This window comes from Vipera berus, assembly GCF_964194415.1.
Source record: "Vipera berus genome assembly, chromosome: Z".
Lineage (NCBI taxonomy): Eukaryota > Metazoa > Chordata > Lepidosauria > Squamata > Viperidae > Vipera > Vipera berus.
The window spans coordinates 45,567,799-45,579,698 of NC_138205.1; the positions used below are offsets into that span (position 1 = coordinate 45,567,799).

Here is an 11,900-nt window from a genome sequence, read left to right on the forward strand (position 1 = left end):
ATATTATGGGACTGATAACCTTACTTTGAGTTCTTGTCAATAGTAATATGTTTCAACTTTTTCTGATTTATTCCTCTCCATATTTGTTGGGCTATGATTTCCATAACTGACTCCCAGCTAAAAGCCTTTTGAGTTATCTTGTTCCATCAAGATAAAGATAAGATGAGCCCTAATCAAGAGTATCCACCCACATGAGAGGGCCAAGAAGAACAGGTGACAAAAGTGGCATCATAACATCACAATGGAAGTTACTTTTGTCTATTTATATTCGGTGTTGTGATAGAAACATAAAAGGGCAAAACTTGTGGTATAATAACATATTGTGCATTTTGCCATTTTTGGCATCACTGTAGATAGGGACAGACATCATGTCCCTAATTGTAGAGATCAGCCTAAGCTATTAATGCAACTCTCAAACCATATGAGAATTCAAAATTTTGTTATTTGCACTAAAGTGGTCTGAAAAAGAATATGTACCTAATTGTAGTCAGAGATGGGATTTTAGTTTCTCTGAAACATTGAATTCCATCTTTACACACAGCTGGAATTTGGAGAAAGAAAAAAATAGTTATAAACTGTTCAGTCTGTCCAGGAACTATCCATAGACTAATTGTACTAGAAAAACAATCAAAAATATTAGTTATTGCCTAGTTTACTCTCCTTTGGAAAAACAAGCCACCCAAGCCATCTTAATATAAGATGGGAGGTTGTATGAATGTTTTAAATTAAATAACAAGCAATTTGATTTTTTCCAATATTTGCAAGAAAATAATGGAGACAAATACAATTGAGCAGGTCTCTTGTTTCAAGCACCCGGGGGATAACCCTTCATTTTGCCAACAATAGAAGATCTCACAGAGGCTACAGTGCTGAAAATGCACAGAGGGGTCATCATCTGCCATCCTTAAATTCCTTAAGACTACTATATACCTATACTAGCACTAGTAGAAGTTGAATCCAACTGCTTCCAACCTAGTAGGAATGTTAAGGCATATAGGACAAAGAGAACTGTGTCAAGTTCTGCTTCCGAATGTACCTCCATGTTTAGAGCTTAAAAACAAACAGTGTGATGTGAGGATTTAATATTTTTCACTACCAGATCGATAGCTATGGTTCTAAACTGCTTCCTGAGGGATTTTTTTTGTGTTATTGCATAATCTGTACTCAATGTGTACACAATAATGCTTTTTTTTCCTGGAAGGGGAATCTATTTCATCAGTATATAAAAAGCTGTCCATGCTGCCTTGCTATGATGCAAAAGAAGCTTGAAGAGGTTGTATTCCATTCATTAAAGTCTGGGATAAATTTCCTTTTCCACCCAAAGTCAGTTGATGAGTAGGAAAAGTAATCTTAGCAAGAAGAAGAAGAAGAAGAAGAAGAAGAAGAAGAAGAAGAAGAAGAAGAAGAAGAAGAAGAAGAAGAAGAAGAAGAAGAAGAAGAAGAAGAAATGGACTTTACGCTCCTGGGATGTTCTTTTAACTTCTCAGTTGGTAGTGAGCATACAGCCCTCACATTTCCTGGTGGTCCTCCATCCAAATATTAATGAGGCCCAAACACTCTTAGCTTTTATGAGATCAGCCAAGGTCAGCTAGAAACCAATATTTCTCTTCAAACGTATTTCTGCAGATGTTGCTTTTGTTTCTTAACATAAATCATGAAAATAATTTTTGTCTGCATTCTAAGTATTTCTTATACTGCTGAGAACAGTGTTTCTCAACTTGGCAACCTAAAGATGTGTGGATTTCAACCCCCAGAATTCCCTAGCCAGCCCAGCTTAGTATATCATCTGGCTTTTCTGTAGGAGGGAATAGCCTGAAATTGGCCAGGCTGGTGGAAACTTGCTGACACTGCAGACAGACAGCTTTCGAGTGGGGGACTGAGCACTGTGCTAGGCACTAGGCAACAATGGTGGCCTAAGTTCAGGTAATGTAGGAAGAAAGGGAAAAGATAGAACATAGAACATAATTTTTCTTATTTCCAGCCTAATCTCAGTAAGAGGTTTTTCCCCAGGCAGGCCACCTGGGTAAAAGCTGGAAGTGTAGATCAAACTGAAAGCCAGAAGTGAAGTTGAAAAGGATCAACAAAATATATTTTGGCTTAGAAACATGAAGGGGGATATAAACCAGATAATGCTGGTTTTGCCTTAATGTGCCTTTCTACTGGAACATCAGAAAAGGCAATTCTTGCAAATTCTTGCTATTCACCTGGCCTGTTAGCTTCTCTAGGCCTATTGTATGTAGGTGGCAAAGATGCAAGCAACCACTAGATTTTCTGTAGTTCTAGGCTTCCCTCTATTAAGGCTGTGCAAACTGTTGAAAAGAGATGTTTCATCAAACACTTTTGCTTTGAAAGGCACGTAATTGTAAAGCCCTATTTGGTATGTTGATGAAGATTCTCAGTCAACTAAGTAGGAGTTGAGTCCATGGCAACTGGACTTATTTTTTGTTGATCTGAAACATTTGGCTGCTTATCCAAGCAGCTTCCTCAGTTAAGACAAGTTAAAGAGTCATTGGAATGTACCAACTCCTCCTGTACAAAACTCAGGGTTTCTTCCCCAAAGTGGGTAACATTATGTCCATGAAGATTCTTAGCTATCCAGGTAGAGTTATCTGAAAATTGAATTGTATGGTTTGGTGCCAGAGGGGTTGTACATTCCAGTGACTCTATGGATAATCAACATCCTCAGACCTGAGGAAGCTACTTGGATGAGCAGTGAAACGTTTCAGATCAGCAAAAATAAGCCAGTTGCCATGACTCAATTTTCAGATACCCTTTGGAATGTAAAACAAAGTCATAATCGTTCAACCCACTAAGCCCAACTTAGTTAATTATGGCTTAGGGAATAATCTTATCCTGGCTGGATCCACACAATATTTTAAGAAGTAAAGTGAGTTTATAAATCATGCTGGCTAGGTTTAAACAACATTGTGCCTTAGAATGTGGTATGAGTCAATTGGATGTTCATTCCCAATTTCTTGGGAAGAAGAATTTCTTGGACAAGTCAGGTGTTTAAAAATCTGATGCTTACTATAGTTTGTTCATGTTATGTTAAATGATAATATGCATGTGAAAAAGGATAATATGAATGCTGTCCCTTAAGACAAAGGAACTTTTGTTTTAGGAGGCTACTGAGTCTGACAAAGAGTTGTCATATCCAAACCACCTCCTTCCCTGGAGTTGATTAAACAGAAGCTGGGCATCTTTCTATTGGAGATGCAGCAATAATGGATTTCTGGACTGGGCAAGATATTGGACTAGATGATCTATAAAATTCTTTCCAAATTTTTTCCAGTGAAAATGCTGAAAAACATAGTTTTTGGGGGGGGGGAAATAGAGGGAAACCTCACTGATGAAGAAAACCTTGTCTCCTTGTTTGGTGAACATGCAAGTCCATTTCCAATGTTTGTCAGCTTATGAGAAGTTGAGCCAAAGTTGTACAAAAATTCTTGGAAACTTGGGCTCAGCCTTTTTGGAAAAGGAGAATTAAAAAGAGAACATGACCATAGTTTGGAAACTCAGATGCAGCCAACTGGACAAAGTTTTGAAGAGAAAAATGGACCAGGAGAGAAAGCTTTAGGCAAAATACAAATGGCTTGTACGTTAGTGAAAACAGAATTTAAATGAGGTGGGCAAAAAAATATTTTGGTAGCCCACTCTGCTGGAAACATTTTTCCTAGAATTTATTTGTGCAAGCTGTATTATATCCATATGGATCCAAGCTAGTGTTCTGACAGCCAACAGTATCAAAAATAATAGCTTTTGAGCATGTATTCCAGTATTCAACTGGTGCTTACTTTTGAGCAGACTTCAATAGATTGCCTGAAAGCTGCAAATTGTTGTAGGAACACAATGCAATAATATAGGACAGAAAGTATTTCTATCATTGTTAAACCCATCCATGGACATAATTGTGAACTGACTGGGCAAGGTTTCTACCCTGCAGGTTATGAACTCCAAAAAAGATTCAACCACAGCTATTTTTCTTTAGAGAAACTGAGAACTAAAAAAGCTACCATAGCTTGGCTGCAAAAAAAGGTCCTAGATGGAGGCAAAACCATAAGAGTGTCTTTAGTAGGTCTTTTGATTTTGTAATCTGATTTGGGAGCCCTCCAAATGAGTTGAGGCTGGCACTACTAGAATTCTCCCCAATATTCCTGTTAACAGGAACAATGCACACAAGAAACGTTTATGCAGCCAGACTTTCAGAAATGTAGATAACAATTTGGACGGGCATGTTTTTAAAATACACCTTCAAGACCAATCTGCTTTGTTTTGATCCTTGTCATTTCCTCGGCTCCTATTTAGAGCAGGCAGAGATTGAGCTCCCTCCCACCAACAACTTCAGCCCCTGCAACATCCATGACCGTAAATGCCTGCAGAAACAACAAGCAAGAGCACGGGAACGAATAAACATTGGTGTCAAGATGAGGAACCATGGGAGCCTCATGCTCCGGGAGGATATCCGGCCAGTGGTGAGGGGCTTTGGTCTTTCTTCAGAGAAAGGGGAATAGAAACCATATTTCATTGAATTAGGCTCTTCCCATTTGCTATTCAGTTTTGCTCTTCATTTCCTAACATTTCAGATGCCTTCCAGATGTGTTAAAATTACATGTCCCAGAATTACCCTGCCAGCACAGCCATGGAGTTTCTGGAAATTTTAGCCTGATGCATTAGGGGGATTGAGGACAATCTGATTGAAAACACCTATTTGAAACATGAAATACATGCACTTCTATTTCTATTTTTTGGTACTTTATAAAATTCATTTCCAATTTGCCTCAGTGTTGGTTATTGCTAGTCATTTAAATCAATGCACCAACTGAACTCATGGAGGCTTCCCAGTTATATCCAAAGTCCCCTTTTGAATATCTCACTAAGCTTGACTAATCAAGGCATTGATGGCTCATTAGCTTCCTCCATACCAGGGAGAAGTAAGCTGGTGAGAATAAAAATGTTCAGGTAACATAATACTCAAATTTACTATGAAAGATATTGGATGCATTCACAGTTCCTATTCCTGTGTTCTGACTGCAGTTCCTCCTATTATTTTGCCAACAGGTTCAAGGCTTGTGTCAGAGTGAGCTTCAAAGAGCCCTAGAGAGACTAGCATCTTCCCAAACCCGAACCCATGAGGACCTTTACCTCATTCCCATCCCTAACTGTGACCAAAGTGGAAATTTCCATCCCAAGCAGGTAACCTTGAAATATGGGAGGGCGTTTTATTTTGTGTGGGCTGCATTCCCCCCCGCTCTAAATTCTCTTGATTTACAAACAGATTTTTAATTCATTACAACTCAGAACTGCATAGCACATCCTATGAACTATTATTAATTGTGCATTAAAGCGACCCATGAGTGTTGGCTTTGTGTTATGGAACTCCAACAATGCATCAGCGTAATTGAGAAAACTGGGTGCAAAAATAAACATAGAAAGAGCCACAAGCTTGCATTTTCTTTTCTCCATCTTAACCTATGGGGTGATGAAAAGTTCCTATTGATGCTAAATATAATATTATAACAATCAGCTTACTGTTCTGACACCTCAAAAGCTGGAAAGGGCATTGCAATATTTAATAAATAGCTAGTTCTGACTCTGAAAACTGGCATGATGTCATTCAGCCTTTCCCAGCCTAGCACTTTTCTGATATGACAGATTACATAAGGTGGAAAATTTTAGTGAGAACATTCTGAAAATTTCAGCATCTTCAGTAAATAACTGTTATGATGGCCATAACTAGTCAGAGAACATATCAAGAAGCTGGTGAGGTGACTATCCATCATTCTGGTAGTACCCTCTGCTATTCTATTTGTCTTTGTGGAGTTGGTGACACAGTTCAAGATAAAACATATTGCCATTTAAAAGTAGCTCTGGACCTTTGTATTCCCACAGTATCAGTAATGTTGAAGAACTGAACTGATTTATTTCCAGTACTGCTGTGGTATAGTTGATTGTCTTTGCTTTTTTGAGATCCTGTGGCTCTCAAAATTCCATTCCAACTTTGGAGTTTTGGATTCTATAAGGGAAAAGCTAATTTGATGCTAAATTAATGTGGAAACAGCTGGCATATAAACAACCAAGGTACCATTCTCTCTCCCCCCCCCCAGTTTCTAGCCTGTTGCCCTAAATACTAGACAAGTGATTGCAAACCTCTTGGCCTTGGCATGTCAAAAATTCAGACTCTGCTGGTAACAAAAGATAAACAATTCTTTATCTCCCCACCACCAAATCCAGACCACCTCAAACAGTAACACTTGGTGATAGTGCTGAGGCCGGGCCTGAAGTTGAGGCCTGGGTCTTGATTTCAGCCCTAGAGCCACCACTGTCACTCAAAAAGGCTGTCTTTTGCCATTCCTCATTGTTCAATAGCCTTGGAGAACGGTAAAATATCCCTCGTGCTTCCCAGGTTCTGCTGTGTACCACTTATTTTTACATGGTGTTCTCTTTTTGTTGACAGGCCCCTGTGGCTTATTCAAGACTGTTCTTGGTTACATAAGGCCTTCATTCTTGAAGCAGGTTTGGAGAAGGTTCTCCTGCAGCCTCAACTTCCAAAAACTGTGTAAAAGCACTCCCCATTCCTTCCAGAGGCTCCGGAGACCATGCAACAGCATTACCCTTTTGTGTGACTTCTGGAGGGTTTGGAGGCTGCAAGGAAAGCACATCCCATTCTCATGCGCCCTCTGCTGTCTTCAAAAATTAAGTGAGAATGGGGTGCGCTTTTGAGAATAGTTCTTGGATATTAGTGAACACTGGTGTATCACCCAAAATATCATGGTGTATCATTGGTTCTCTATCACTCCACTACATCAAACTGGCTCTAATGCAGGCCATGAGGCGGGATGTGGAGTGAAGTGGGAGGGAGCAATCAATAATGAGTGAATTCTGCCCTCCACTTGTGCTGCAAGGGAATGGCAATGCTGGTAGCAACTTCTGCCTTTACAGCTAGCAGCACCTGTAAGTACTCTGGAATTAGCCATGGACTTGGAACTGAAGAGTTTGTTCCACTCCTTAACAAAAACTGTGAAAGGTATAGCCATACAAACTTGTTGTTAGCAGCAATGGAAAACCTGGAGTCTGCTTGTTAGTGACAGAATAAGCATCACATAGCTAGATGAATTCTAGTCCTTTTGCTGCTTATTGAACTTCTACGCAACATAGTACTAACACTCTTTTCCTGCTTTTTAAAAATATAATCCTAGTGTTTTTTTAAAGAGAGAATTAACCCCATATTTATAAAGAAAAATGGAAGACATCCAATTCTTTGAAAGCATTGGTTAGGTATTATGCAGATAAATTGCTTGCAGCAACTAAAATGGACAATAAGAGTTGGGTAGATTTCCTTTTCAACCACATCACAAATTACATCATTGCTGAAATTGTATTGTCAGCTAACATTGTGTTGAGAAAAGATGGAACAACTGAAGTTTTGTGTTGGCTTGGCTGTGGGTAAAATGAAGGCAATGTTATGAGGACATGATGTCAAAAATAATTGGGAGCAGAGGAATATGAGAATGAGTTCTTAGTAAGATTGTTTTATTTTTTTCATAATTATGAGAATTAATCTTCTATCTTTCTCCTTCAGTGTCACCCAGCTTTGGATGGGCAACGAGGGAAATGTTGGTGTGTGGATCGGAAGACAGGGGTTAAATTGTCAGGAAGTTTGGAAGTGAAGGAAGATTTGGATTGCCATCAGCCTGTAGATGGAGTGGAAGAGTGACCAGGCTGATAAGTGGACAATGAGACTTGCCTTGACAATCTGCCAAGGGAACTTGTTGTACTTAGTGTTTGATAAGTAGATGCAATGCAAACTGGGAGTTACCACAATGCCTTTTTTTTCCTGAGGGGGAATAATAGCAGTATGGCTGCCTCTCTCATCAAAATAACTGCATTAATCTAAGCATGATGTGGCTTAGTCAACCCGTATTTCTCTGCTGTTTAACTGGGATCATTCTTTTAACATGGATCATTCTTCACTGACAATGGAAACTGTATTCCATGTGAGTGACCATCGATGACAAAAACCCCCACTGGCTTTAATCTTGAGTACCTCAATAAGTCTTTTGAGAGTTTCCTCTGAGTAGACCTGCTCTTGTTTTTGGGGAACTTGCTCTTCTACTGAGAAAGGAAAAAGAAAAACAAGGGACAAAGCTCTTCCCCCCCACTTTTCTTAAAGGTCCACTAAAACCCAAGCTGCTTCTGTAATGCCTAGACTTCTTCCATCCTAATATACTTTATCTCCTTAATGCAAGGGATAAATTATATTTAGGATATAACTCTCTAGCCATGACACCAGTCTTCAGTCCTGGAACCAATTTTTTTGTCATGGCTTAGTCTTGAAACATGTTAAAGCAACAACATAGATTAGAGCATTCTTGAACAAAATGCTCCAGTTTATATTGACCAAACAATTTTTTAAAAAATCCCACGCTTCTCCAACAGGACATCAGAGTTTCACTTTGAATTTAGGATGTTTTTTCCAGGCATAATTTCTATTTTTGTTTTAATTTAAAAGAAGTACAATTGTTAATTCATATCCCAAATAGGGATACAGGGATACAGTTACAAAAAACTCAAATCATAATATACAATAATTAAAAATATCCTTCTACATCATTTCAAATATTAAAAAAATTCAGCAAAAAAGATAGCTGGTATAATCCAGATGATGTGCTATCTTTGCTCAGTAATTTACTATTCAGTGTATTTTCAAACAGAGTAAGCTAATCATTGATGTATAAGATAGTATCGTTGAAATCTAGAAAAATGAGATTCTAGGGTATTTGGTAAAAATAATAATGGCTTCCAATTTGTATTAATAGTGACAAAATAACTTTTATAAATTGGCACGGAAGCTGGACTATAGCAACATTTTCAAGGATTTTGCTTTAGCTTATTTGAATAAAATAAGGGTATGGGAGGGAAATCATAAAAATTGGTCTTTATATTTATTTAATTTACATTGCTGGTAGGATTCAGATTCACTTGATACAATTATTTGCTTTCTTTCCTGTTAAATGTAGAGTAATATAGCTCTCATATTAAGAAATGTACCCAACCCAGGAATACTTCCAATCTGGAAACAAAACTGAAAATGTTTAGAGCATCCAAGATTAATTTTGCCAATTCTAGAGCCCAGACCCATTTATTACTGAAAACAAGTCCCCTTTTTTTCTAGCTTACAACCTTCTTTTGAGTGTTAAAAAGTTTCTAGTTATAGAACAATAAAGTTAACCCCATCAAGCAATCTTGCTGCAGAATAAGGAATCTTTTCCTCAAATGAAATGTGTCTCATTAGGAAGTAGAATTTGCATCATTGGAGAGGGGGAGTTCAGAGACTCCCAGCCCCCTTTGCTGGAGCTTCATAAAAATCTTCAGTTTGGGCTGCCAAATTTGTTGGTAAAACCATTAATTTTCTATTGGGCAGTTTCTCACATTTTGCCTTTAAAAGGACAAAATAGGTTTCCATGAGGTGCAAAGTAATTCATTATCTTTTTTTAAAAATTATATCTCTCAGATTAGGATGTTCTTCCTTAGTTATAAATACATATGTTGGTCTAACTTTTGATGACGTCCTTTGCCTTCCAAGAGTGTAAGACCTCATTACACATTACAACAAGCATGGGGTGTAGCTCTTTCAAGTGGAAAAATCTTTGTTTGGACCTTGTTGCCTTTATTAGATGACTGGTTTTAGAAAGGGAACAGTTTTGGTAAGGAACTGAAACTCTCAGCTGCAGCCTCTCTTCCTGAAATGACAGTATTCTAAATGTAGGTTCTTTTTTTAGAATGTACTAAGACAATAATATATCAAAAGATAGAAACAAAAACACAATGCATGAACAATAAAAAGGGAGGAAAGGACAAACAGGAAAGGAATAAAAGGGGAAAAAACCCAAAATAATCCATAACACAGGGAAAGGACATACATATGGTTGAACCTTATCTCAATTAATCTATAAACATCAACTATCTCCCAATAAAACTGTCAACTTGATATCTAACAGAGCTAACGAGGGAAAAAGAAATAAATAGTAGATCACCCACTGTTTCCAAATCCAGGCTGCTCGTGTTGATCAAAACAAGTTGGGTTTTATGTATGGCAAACTCTTTACTGGCTTTAGGGTATTTATTATGTGGATCTGGGGAACCTAATCTCTTCTGGGAACTGAAGGGGAGAGTAGATTCAGATCTACTGAATCTGAAGCTGGCTGCAATCCACTGCTGGAAAGTTTTTGATTTCAGTTTAATTCCTTTCAGGCCATTGGTAATTGCTTGGGGCTCTTCTGGTCTGTTCCAATCCTTTAGGAATTCCCTAATCATTTTCAAGTTGTTGGACTTCTATTTTCATAATTTCTAACAACCTCTGTTGAACAACAATCTGGGAACAGCTATAACTCCAAATTTATCTGACTGGTGAAACACATTTGTCAAAGATGAAAACATGTGAACTTCCATATGGTCCATAACGGGGCATATTAATTATTGCTAGCTAGCTTTACATTGCCTGTGATATTTTATAGAGCTACACATTATGGCCTGTGTCTTCCTACAGGTGTTGAGCAATCTTTTTACATCTGCAGGTTGCTTTAACGTTTATGGCAGTGTTCATCCTTGGCAATTTAAAGAAATTGGACTTCAACTCCCAGAATTCCGCAGCCACCCTCAAAAGCGGCTCAATTGTAGAAATTAGTTAGAGTCAAGATTTCCCTATTTCCCCCCCTGAGCTTACAGAGAAAGTTTTCTCTTTTTTTTTAAAAAAAAAAGAGTTGTTACATTTCTTTGAGGGAGGAGTAACAGTTTCATAGATTTTCATGCCTCAAAATGGCACAATCAGTTTTTGGCAACTGTGGTGCAAAGGGGCTCAATGGGTCACAAAAAGAAGTTGGAGGCCTCAGGTTGCCTATTTCTTCTTTGTTGCTTTTCTGTAGGTTCAGTGCATTTTTTAAGCTGCAGTTATCTGAACTCAGTGGAACTAATATTTGAATTGCTATGCATCCTACTGTACTATTTCATATTTGGCTACATCAATCATACCATCTTTCAGCACAGTCGCAAACAATGCTCAGCAATTACACTTCTAGGTGTCAAGAATAGAAACAGTGAAGATTAATTTTTGTTGAGAGGAAATACTCTCTCAGCACCAGAAGCTAAAGCTGTGTACCCTTCAGTCATGATTCGGTTTGAAAATTAAGTCAACTCTTAAAATAGCAGCACATTTTAACAGTTGGTCTCTTTAGCAGATTATTTCAGAAGTGCAGAGCAGTTTTTCTGAATCCATTTTGAAGCAGGTACAGTCTTATTAAATGCCTTCTGTTTCATATCTGGGAACATAGGACATTTTCACACAACACATGTAATCCAGTCAAATCTGGTAATATTGTATACTTCTATTATGGTGCCTCTTTTTATCCTGTCAAGCTTTTGCATACAATAAGTGCTGTGATTATCTGCTAGTATATCGTTTGCAATGTTTTTGTTGCTGTGAATGTTATTGCTCTTAATTCTATTTTTTTTAAAAAACAAACTTTTCAAATAATACAGTTGTTGTATATCACTTAATTTGAACATTTCTGGGAAAAAGCTATTTATAAATGGTAAAAATAAAAGAAAAAATAAACCAAAAATGTCCAGAGTAGATATTTTTCACATTTATATTTCCAGGTTTTTCTTTCACTGGGGATGATAAAATATTCCATGTGCTTCAGATAATCCAGTGTTTTTTTCCGAACCTGGCAACTTTAAGAACTTTAATAGATCTAATTTGCCAAGTTTGAAAAACACTGAGATAATCCAAAGGAATACAAAGGAAGAGAATCACCATAAATAGTAAGAAAAACAGGCATTTGAAGATCTTGATTACTACACACACACACACACACACACACACACACACACACACACACACC

General features: G+C 37.7%; 1 protein-coding gene across 2 annotated transcripts in view; it reads left to right on the forward strand.

The window, feature by feature from the left end:
* The window catches only part of IGFBP4 (insulin like growth factor binding protein 4), a 41,482-nt gene extending 29,881 nt beyond the window's left edge, over positions 1-11,601 (forward strand). Inside the window, exons 2-5 of one of the 2 annotated variants that reach the window (XR_014028714.1) lie at positions 4,306-4,472; positions 5,059-5,193; positions 7,580-8,773; positions 8,874-11,601. Coding sequence is in view for 1 of the 2 variants with exons in the window: in XM_081346476.1 (XP_081202602.1) it covers positions 4,306-4,472; positions 5,059-5,193; positions 7,580-7,714 (437 nt within the window). In the remaining variant the exon portion in view is untranslated. Of the gene's footprint in view, positions 1-4,305; positions 4,473-5,058; positions 5,194-7,579 lie in introns of both variants that reach the window. The other variant, XM_081346476.1, reaches the window with a different exon arrangement.
* The last annotated feature ends 299 nt before the right edge of the window (positions 11,602-11,900 follow it).